General features: G+C 37.5%; 1 protein-coding gene across 1 annotated transcript in view; it reads left to right on the top strand.

The window, feature by feature from the left end:
* The first annotated feature begins 1,315 nt into the window (after positions 1–1,315).
* LOC144756308 (uncharacterized) overlaps positions 1,316–10,782 on the top strand; it is a 30,704-nt gene continuing 21,237 nt past the window's right edge. Inside the window, exon 1 of the mRNA XM_078646005.1 lies at positions 1,316–1,468. Coding sequence (XP_078502131.1) covers positions 1,417–1,468 — 52 coding nt within the window. The 5' untranslated portion in view covers positions 1,316–1,416. The remainder of the gene's footprint in view (positions 1,469–10,782) is intronic.

Genomic DNA, 10,782 nt, shown 5'->3' with positions numbered 1-10,782 from the left:
CAAAAGAGTCTCACAAGCGAGACGCATGTGCTAGTGCTTGCCCCTAAAAATAAGCACCTGATTAAGGAAGCAGTGGAAGGACTATAGTATTGGGACTTCCCCAGGGAAGGGTCAGTCACAAAAAATGGAAGTGAATGCAGCATGCTCTAACTTGAAAGGGAAACGAAGAAGAGTGAAAATGAGGCCAGCCAATGGTAAGTAACGGACGGACTCTAATCCCGCTATGAGTAAAAAGAATAATTTTTCAAAGGGACAGCGCATGCGCTCTCTCAGGCAATACTTAAACAACAAGAGTTCCTCGCAGCCAAGAGAAAAAAAGATTGTGATGGGACAGCTACTCTGTGAAACATTGTACAAATAGGTAGATGATCACTGTGGAGGTAAGAGCTCTGTCAAGACAGCTCCAACCAACCTAGCTACGCCTAATTATAAAAATAGGTAAATAGGCGCATAGAAGAGAATAACCAATAGTGTGCACAAAGTACTAGCACTACTAAGAACTGACAATAAGCCAGGTATCGGAATACATTACCATCAGTGAGGAAAGAAAAGTCCTGTTTGCCTCTCTCCTTTAGCTAACACAGCAAACAGCAAACCTGCACTGCACTGCAGAAGAGATATATCAATTAAGACCCACACACCCAAAAATGCAAACACCCAAAGGCACCTGCCATGTGTTAAACTCCACTTTCAATAGTTAAAAGGGCATCCCCAATCCCTGCCTCTTGCCCACCTGGCAGAACTGAGCAGTGGGTGGTTGTTTCTTGATTGTATATCAGAATACCGTATACAGAAATATTAACCGGCATAAATTTCCATCCCTCGTATATATTTTATAAGGATAACATACACTGGGGTGCACATTTTCTATCAACTCCAATGGGGTGATATTTTTTTACACTATGTTTAGGGCAAGACATTTATGGCAGTAGATACTATGACAGTGATATTCTGTGACCAGATCCTGGTGGCTATGTGCCAGAACTGGTACTAATTTGAGTATGCTGCTGTAATGTTGGGTTGGGTTTCACACCTGCTTTCACTGGAAACCTTGTCCTAGTACACCCTGAGTCAGCAAATAAACATTCATTGTAATTGTTGCTTCCAAGAACAAACCTCCCCAATCTGGTGACACCAACCCTGTGCACTCTCTACAGGACAACATGTTTTACATTACTCTCTAGAGAACATTGTGCTAGCTTTGCCTACACCCTGGATTTAATTACTCTTTTCAGACAGTTGGGGAACAAAGTCTCCTTCCCCTACCCCTCCCTCCATGAACCAAGCCCTTGGCATGGTGACATATCTGGCGTTCTGCTGTGTATATAAGTTGGGCCGAGGATCGCCTTGAGCTCTAGGAAGAGTCCAGAGTTTGTTTTACTTGACGCATTTCGATTGCCTATCGAAGGAAGAAGAATGAAGAGCCTGGTCCTTCTGGCCTTATTGGCTTTTCTGGGCACATGTGTCGGTAAGATATTGGGGCAACAAGATTTCAATATCTGAGTTACTTTCAATTTATTTGTACTTCATGGATGGATCTCTTCCTTAGACTTGGTGCTGTGGGCAGCCAACGTCTGGGTACTTTTATCTTGGTCATTGGCTGGCCTATGAAGGGTTTTGTTGTTTTAAGTTTGGAGTGTATTGGAGACAGTGAGGGACGAGGCTGTTGGGTCATCACTTGAAGAATGTGTAGCCGAGATGGAGTCTGCATTAGGGAAGAGGAGATAACTCCTCACTGTCCAATGCAGAAAACTGCAAAAACTTGCTGCCAGTCATACAGGGTGGGGGATGAGGGTGCACTGGTTTGGTGCACTACCTCTACTGGACGATGGAAATCTGATTGATTGAGCCAGAGGTGAAGCATAACCACCTGCATTTTGTCTAGAAGGCTTTGTAATTTTTTGTCTGGAAGTACACTGGCAAGGAGATTACAATGATGATTCCCTGGATAGTTTTCTTAAACAAATGTATGTTTGTCTGTTCCATGGATTCAGAACGAGACTTGCTTCCATGTGGTGTTGAGTCAAAATATAGAAACATAAATATGGTCAGATCGAAATATTGAGTCTGAAATATCGTCACACAGATATACTGTGTGCAAGAATATCGTTGTCATGAATATTGATTTTAAGGTAAATAATATCGATTTGAACAATATCTAAATCATTAATCTAATTTATAAAAATATTGAAATCATTACAATAGTTTTCAGAAATATTGTTGTTAAGAATATAGGGGCTGATTACAATTGTGGAGGGATCGCCACCACCAGCCGTGCGGTGGCGGTCCCTCCGCCATCTGAATGCCTATTTCCCCTGCCACATCAGGATGGTGGGGGTATAGTTCCGCCACAGGCAATTGTTGCGATTGCCTGGTGTAGCGGTTTATTTTGATATAATTGTTTAATTGTTAGTAGTTTTGAAATTTAATTTCCTATAAATATATTTTAATTTTTAGTGCTGTTGCGGGTTGTGGGGTTTATAGTGGTACAGGATTGGAATTAAATTAATTATAATTATTGAATTATTACTTTTTAATTATATTCTTTAATTGATAATTATTTAAGATAATTGGATATATTTGTTTTAATAAAGTGTGACGTGCAGGTTGTGTTTTGTAGGGGTATACGGTGGTAAGTAAATTAATAATTAAAAAATAAGTTTTAATTAGTATTAATAATGTAATTGATAATTAATTATGTAAATTGTGTAATATAAAAATTATTATTTTGGGGCACATTATTTTTGTATGGGTAAAGGGTGTTTAGGAAATTAATTATAATAATTAATTAATAATGTTACTTTATAATAATTATTGAAATGATAAATGATTACGTCAAATACATAATTAAGATATTCTTTATGTTATATAATGTGTGAGTTGTTGCATTTGTAGGAGTAAAGAGTGGGAAGTTAATTAAATATTAACTAATTTTTATAGTTCAATTTTCATAATAATTGTTTAGTTGACAATTAATTATGAACATTTTGCAAATATTGTTTTTAACATTTATATTAGGTGTGGATTGTTTGTTTTGTATGGATAACGAGCCAGGGGGTAATTATATATAATTATTTTAGTAAAAGTTAAATAATATTACTATTCTAATACATATTTAATTATTTAACCTGCTTAAATAACAGCATATAAGGAATTCACCTTAGAAATGTTCTGTGTACTTTGTAGAAATATAGGGCAAAAAGGTATTTAAGTAAGAATACATTTAAAAATAGTTAACGCATGTTTTATAATTATATTATTTTTTGTTGTATGTGTTGTGTTGTGTTGTGCTTTCTAAATGTAAATAACATTATATTTATTGGTTATTATTTTGAAAATATAGTTTTGTACTTTAATTATAACAATATGTGTGGTAATTTATATGTATTAAACTTTGTAATACATATTTAATTTAATAAAAAATGATTTAGATTTTTCATATTTACATATTTATTTATTTGTGTTATTTGGTATGTTTTTGAAATAATTTTATTTTGTTCAAGTTAATTAATCTGTTTCTAATATTCCACTGACTGAAGTGGAAATAGTCAATTTTACTCCTACACAATCCAATACTTCCTCAACTCTTGCACTGACTGGAGTGGGAGTAATGAATTGTACCCCTCCACAATCAAACACTTTCCCTACTATTGCACTCCCTTGAGTGGGAATAGTAAATTTTACCCCTCCGCAATATAGCATTTCCCTACTGTTGCACTCCCTTGAGTGGGAATCGTATATTTCACCCCTCTGCAATCTATCACTTGTTCTACTGTTGCACGGACTGGAGTGGAAATAGTACATTTTTCCCCTTCGAGATCCAACACTTTCCCTACTATTGCAAAGACGGAAGTGGGAATAGTAAATGTACCACTCTGCAATCCAACAATTACCCTACAGTTGAACTGACTGGAGCGGAATAGTACATTTTACCCATGTGTAATCCAACAATTTCCCTAGTGTTGCTTTGCGTGGAATGGGACTAGTCAATTTGACCCCTCCTGAGCCCAAAACTTTGCCTACTCTTGTATAAATTGAAGTGGGAATAGAATATGTATTATTTGTAAAATGTTATAGTTTACTTTATACATTTTTACATTTATATTATTGCTTTTTTGTTTATTTAAGAATATAATATTTATAATTATTAATGTTTTTGATATGTAATATATTTTTTGTAAATTGTATTTTTTTTTATTAAAATGGTTTGTTTTACGATAATGTGTATATATATATATATATATATATTTATTTATATATGTATATGTTGATATATTTTATGTTATTATACTTAAAAATAATTATTAAATATAATATCAATTACTAGTATTAGTTTAATATTATTTTTTATAAGATACATGTAATATATATTTATATATATGTGTGTGTGTGTGTGTTTTATTTTTGGGAAATAATTATAATTGTTATTTGTTTTTTAAAAACATTAAGTATATTTTATTTATGTCATATTACTTTTATCATTTATTTAATGTTCCTATTCAAATTGATATATATTTATAAAAATATATTTTAGACAATGTTAGTGAGAATGATATTTTTCGATATTTTTGTCACTTGCATTTTTGCCTGACATGCTCTTAGATGGTGAGACCTCCTAGTCCATCACAGCCTGGACTTCACCTCAAAGGGAGGGTGTTCCTACTCTCTCCCGCTGCCCTCATTACTGCCTACGCTTCATTGCCAGGCAATCAGTCTGTTGTTCTCTTGTCGGAGGTGCCTCAGGCACCTGTTCACAGCAATATCAACGCAGAACCTGGTTTACCAGCTGCACTGCAGCAGGCGCTCAACCCACACAGCTATCTTAGCAGTTGATTTATATTAAGCCATGTGAATGTAATTTATTCTAGTCCAATGTCTTCCACCAAGGGAAGTCCAGCAGTAGTTTCCAGAGCATGGCTAATTATTACTTTACTCACACTGCTAAGTGGATGTAGCCAACAAACCTGTCTTTAGAACATTAATAATAAAAGCTGGGCCCAGCTCTCTATTTCAGGGTGTGGCGAATGTTCTCACCTATGACCCTGATCAGCGGGAGGGCCTGACGCTGGGGGAGTGAGACACCTACAGGGAGATTGAGGAAGCTGCTCAAATCAGATTAAAGAGGTAGTAAAAACCAGATGAGGCCAGAGACCATAGGGTTCTTGGAAAGAACCCAGACCATCTCCCAAGAAAGGAGGTGTGGTGGCCTGGGCGGAGAAATAACTAGTAAGCTATTAAGGCAGCGTTCTTGACCTTGGGTCTGTGGAGCCCTGGGGGGCCAAGACACCTACTCAGGGGTCCACAACTGTTTAAAAAGTGGAGTGATTTTTGCAGATTACTTAAAGTTATCAACATGAAAAAAAGATAAATGTAAAATTAAAAAATGTAAAGTCTGCTGTAAATGTGAAGGAATTTAAAATTGGAAGCTAAAAATGAAGTTTGTATCTTGATTCGTTCGAGCATCTCAAGAACAGAGAACAGTATTGGGGACAATTGGTGACCCCAAAGCACTAATAAGCACCAACAAAAAAATACATTAGGAGCAAAAAAGACAATATGATAGAGTCTATCATACTGCTTTGTCTTTTACAAATAATACAAATTGTGAAATGCTCAATCTTCACATTAACATTAGTATTTCGATGTTATTACTTTTGTCTATATATGAAACCAAATATTTCATAATGTATGTATTTGTTTAATGTTTACTTGTTTATGTAGCTTTATGTATTGTTTTTAGGTTCAAATCCTAATACCTGCTTGGGTGGTGGTCCCTGGTGTCCAGCAGTCATTCATTGGGGGGCCCCGGAAGTCAAAAGGTTAAGAACTGCTCATAGCTGAATAGCTACTAGACCAATATTACCTTCTAGCCACAACTCTTCTGTCCCACTGATACTACTGGTCTACTAGCATTTAGATCAGGGACCGCTTTATCACTGGTGGCGCCCGGTGCAACAATCTTTTTTGGTGCACACGCCCATCACCCTCTTTCCCATGCCTTACCTCAGTACCACCCTTCAACAGGGCCCCATATCTCTCCATATCCTACTCTCACATACATTTCAGATATTTTATAGATCTACTCATATCAGCGCGCTTTATATCACACACATTATACAGAGACAATGAATCATACGTATGTAAATCAACTTATAGGAACTGTAACATAGGACAATGAGGATTACAAGGTGCAGGAATTGCAAGTCATCCTTACTAGTAGGCAGTATATTTTCAGAGTGTTTGGTCTGGAGTAGTACAAACGCCACATTTAAAATACAGTTCTGTGATATGCACAGTACAATTTCTTTGCAGCTGGCATGTTAACCCTCTGTGCAACTTTATGATGAATCAAAACACCAACCTCCCTCCAGAGGGAACATTTATCACCAGAGTTGTCTTGGCATTGTATTATTTCCAGAAAGCTGCTGGACACACAGGAAACTCTTCAGCAGGTGCTTTTAAACCCATAATTTATTTCTGAACACAGCGCCCTCTTACCCCTCCCCTGAACTTGGCAGCTGGTGCGACTGCACCCGTCACACTGCTCTAAAGCCGGCCCAGGTTTAGGTCATACCCCAACCTAACTTATATCACGCTCTCTAGTAGTCCATCCTTTCAGTGTGCTAGACTGCTTGCTCCGCCCTCTGTCCTCTAGTGAGTCTCCACGCTTAGCTTGCTCACCCCTGCTAATCTTACTATATGTGCACATTATGATCTATTTATCACTCCTTCAACCACACCCACTTACCATGCTCTATAAATAAATGAAGGCCATCGCGTATAATAGTTTTTATTGTCTCAGGTGCTGTGACATAATATATCATGCTATAATACAACACAATATAACATGCTATATTATGACTTAATATGTCATGCTATAGTATAAAATAATATAATATGCTATAATATACCTTAATATACCATGCTATAGTATAAGGTAATATAACATGTTATACTATAATTTAATATACCATGCTATAATATAACGTAATATAACATGCTACACCATAAAATAATATACCATGCTATAGTACAACATAATATAACATGCTACACTATAACAAAATATACCATGCTATAGTATAACGTAATATAAAATGCTACACTATAACTTAGTATACCATGCGATAGTATAACGTAATATAACATGCTACACTATAACATAATACACCATGCTATAGTATAACATAATATAACAAGCTACACTATAACTGCTGCAGGGATCCTGCTCTCACACAGGACTGTGCATAGAGACTTGGAACCTCAGTGAATTAGGGTGTGCCAAAACTCACCTTAGTACACAAAATCCCCTACCAGACTAGCAATCAATGTCTCATTGGTTCTTACGAACTCCCAATGTTTAGACAACTCAGAACATGGACTTAGAACACCTCAGGTAACGTGGAACACATGAACACTCTTTCGTTATACCAAATATCAATGCAGAAGGAGGAGTAAATGAAGACACGTGCAAGTTTGAAATGTTTATTTCTAAAGCAGTGTTCTCAAGCGCAGTATCTTAGCTAATACAAGCAAACATATTATAAGAAACAAAGTTATCAGCATAGTTACTAGTCCATAAAATACAAAGGGAGAAAGCATGTTAAAATGCTAAAGGGAAGAAGGCTAAATGGCACCTAAGTCTTACCCTCCCTTGCTAGTATATTATATTATATCTAAAGAAGGTCTCTTTGGGTTTTAGAAAGGCGGCCCCATACCTCTGATCTTAGTGGAAAGGGATCACATCGTCTTCCACCAGCTCTCTGCATGCGAAGAATCATCAAGTGTGTGTGCATGCTCTGCGCTGCATATGTGTTATGTCTAGAACGTGCGCAGATCAGACCTCACAACAACCACTGTGTTGAAATAACCTTGAAGGCCACTGCACTCACTGTTCAGACATAGCTTACCAAGCAAAGCTGATACAATAGCAAAACATATTATTCTCGTGTGAAGCAAAATATTCTACTAGACTCAAAGCTCTAATAACAATATGTGCCATGTGCAAAAGCAGCAGAAAGGTAAAATGGCGTTTAAACTTCTAATAAGTTCATGCTAACTTAACACAGTATGAAGGCAAAGCATATCTATATGACACCCTCCTTTGATCCGAGCACGGATAAGATAAGATAAGATAAGGGGCACATTTTTTGGAATGCAGAGTTCAAGAACGACAGTCAGCTCAAATTTGCACAAGTGAAAAAAAAATTTTAAAAGATTTTCACCCAAAAACAAAATCTCATAATCAAGAACATTTAGTCATTGGCTGTAGCAAAGTCAAAAGGCCTGGGGCAGAGAAAGTTTTCATATGCTAGAAAAAAATAATAATAATAAAAATGTTCAGTGTCCAATAAATGACGTTGACACACCTCATCCTAACATTGAATATGCAAAATATGCAGCAACAGCTTCCAATAGGAAGTCACTGTTCTCATCTGAAAATAGTTCAGCCATCCAATTTAATCGCGGGAAAGAACATACATGCTCTTCAATTGCTGGAGCCTCTAGCACCATTAGAGGACAACTTGGTGGGTTCTCAATGAAGCTGTGTGCCAAGAAATCTTGCGCCGCTGTGAATACATTTCAACGACCCAGTATTCCATGTATCGCTGCAAAGGCCATAATCCCCTCCGTCAGAACAAAGCAATTCATGAGCAACTAAGGGGCTCATGAGCTGGTTATAATACACTTTGGGAGACACCGTACTGCAGAGACAAAAATCCAGGGCCCAGTCGAAATCGCAACTCAGGCAATGAAAAACAGGCTGGACACATGTAAAGTAGGAAAACCGAAACGATAATCCATAAGCTGCACTTAAGGTTGCAAGAGGCATCGCTCCATAGTACTCGAGCATTCTATTGCGAAACAGCACCAGATATGCCAGTTTGTCTCGAAACACAGGACGTGCATCCATTTCGAATTAAACAAAAAAACAGGATTAAATGGAAACATCCAGTTTCCCATGCGGGGTGGATACATTACATTCTTACAACAAAATGCACGCTCACTGACGGTAACGACATAAGCAATTCCTTTTATTAACCCACAGCAATCCTCATTGTTTAATAGTAAATAACTCCCTTTTGCCAGTAATGTGAATGTGGGAACGATAGCAGGCACGGGGGTACCGTTCAAAACACAGGCTAAATTTGGCTCGTTCTGATTACAGGAGCCGTGTAATTGGATATGTCTACACATTAATGAGTGAACCGGTGCTTCAGTGCATTCTTCACCATTCAAATAAACTTCCTTGTCTTCCGTAAGGCATCTATATGTAAAAGGAAGCGACCATGGTTCATGGAGATAAGAACTTCCAAGAGGCTTGTATCTACCAATGGCAAAGTACTTCATACAGCTGTTGAACTCAAACAGAGGAAACGGGAGAGTTATCAATCCATGGATAAGCCATGTTGCAGCAGTGGCCTCTGCCACAGAAAACGGTAAAGACTCCAACCGCTCAATGTGTAACATGGAAAAAGAGGCATCCTTCATTGAAAGTAAACGCTGCTAGTCAGTCAAATTAAATGGGGCAAACAGGGAAGAGGTATTCATGTAATGCCATTGCACTTTTCCTGCCTTAAGAGTCTGCAGGGTCCACGCAAACTGCATAATAGAACGCAATTGATTTGACCATGGTATAATACAGACCCTTCATCTTGCACAATATCAACAACAGATGACACAATATTATCCAACGTGTAAATGCGGGAAGAAAGCGTCTTAATGCTATTATCTACAACTGCTAGCACTTTTTCTAAATTAGCTTGATCTATAGCCCTAAGGCGGGTTGCCGCCTCAATCTGGGAAGTTTTCCAGAATTCATCATAAACAGCATATATCCACCTTTTAGATCTACCTTTAGCCGGGCCTTTTATGAAATCATTCAGATCAACATCGTCGGTCAGGTTAGATAAATGTTGTTTAACTGACGCCAAGGTAGAATGTTTGAGCCAATTCTGACATAATTTGCCTACAGAATAGGTAGTCACAGAATGGTCACTTTCAAAACGGGGATCCACCCTGACCTGTGTAAAGCCTTGAGCTAAACCCAGAAAACGATGCTGGGACGAGTCAGCACTTCTGTGCCAGAGCAACCAGCCATTGGGATCCAAACTGGATATGTTAAAAGAAAAATTTAGCAACAGAGTTTGCAACTCTCTAATCGAATTTTTTTTAGTATTACCCCAACCTGAATATTCTTCTAAATCAGGGAAGGAAGGAGCATTTAATTTTTTTGTAGTAGCCAATCCAAAGCATGTTGTCTGTGAAATTGTAGAATTCAAAAACAACGTGTGATTCGGGATGAGACGTGCACGGTGCAAAGCCTCAGTGCCTTGCACTTGCCAACTTATAGAACCCCAAACCGATTTAAGGTCAACTGTTTCCTTCCACAACTCGTAGCCTCCGACAGCCAAAGGGTCTAGAAAGGACTTCGAGTACAATAATTTAGTATCTGTAAGTCTAACTTTGGATGTGCACTTTTCGGTCATTTTAAAATAAAATGCATTGGGATTTGACTGATTAAAATCAGTAAAATAAGTGAACCTTTACAAAAAGGAAGCAGAACTGCCTTGTATAGGAGCTGGACAATGCTCCCATTGTGTATAATTTACAGTGTTCCTCCTGGTATTAGTTTTATGCAGGTAGTGATTGCCATAATGTTGGTAACAATATAAATCACCGTAATTAGCAGATTCTAAATACAAATCTTTAGCATCAAAGGCAGCATAATATTTCAAATCAGAAAACAAAGCTTCTACGGCCTGAACATCCCAATCATCA

The sequence above is a fragment of the Lissotriton helveticus genome, chromosome 5_1 (genome assembly GCF_964261635.1).
Source record: "Lissotriton helveticus chromosome 5_1, aLisHel1.1, whole genome shotgun sequence".
Classification (NCBI taxonomy): domain Eukaryota; kingdom Metazoa; phylum Chordata; class Amphibia; order Caudata; family Salamandridae; genus Lissotriton; species Lissotriton helveticus.
This window is presented reverse-complemented; position numbering and strand designations above follow the sequence as displayed.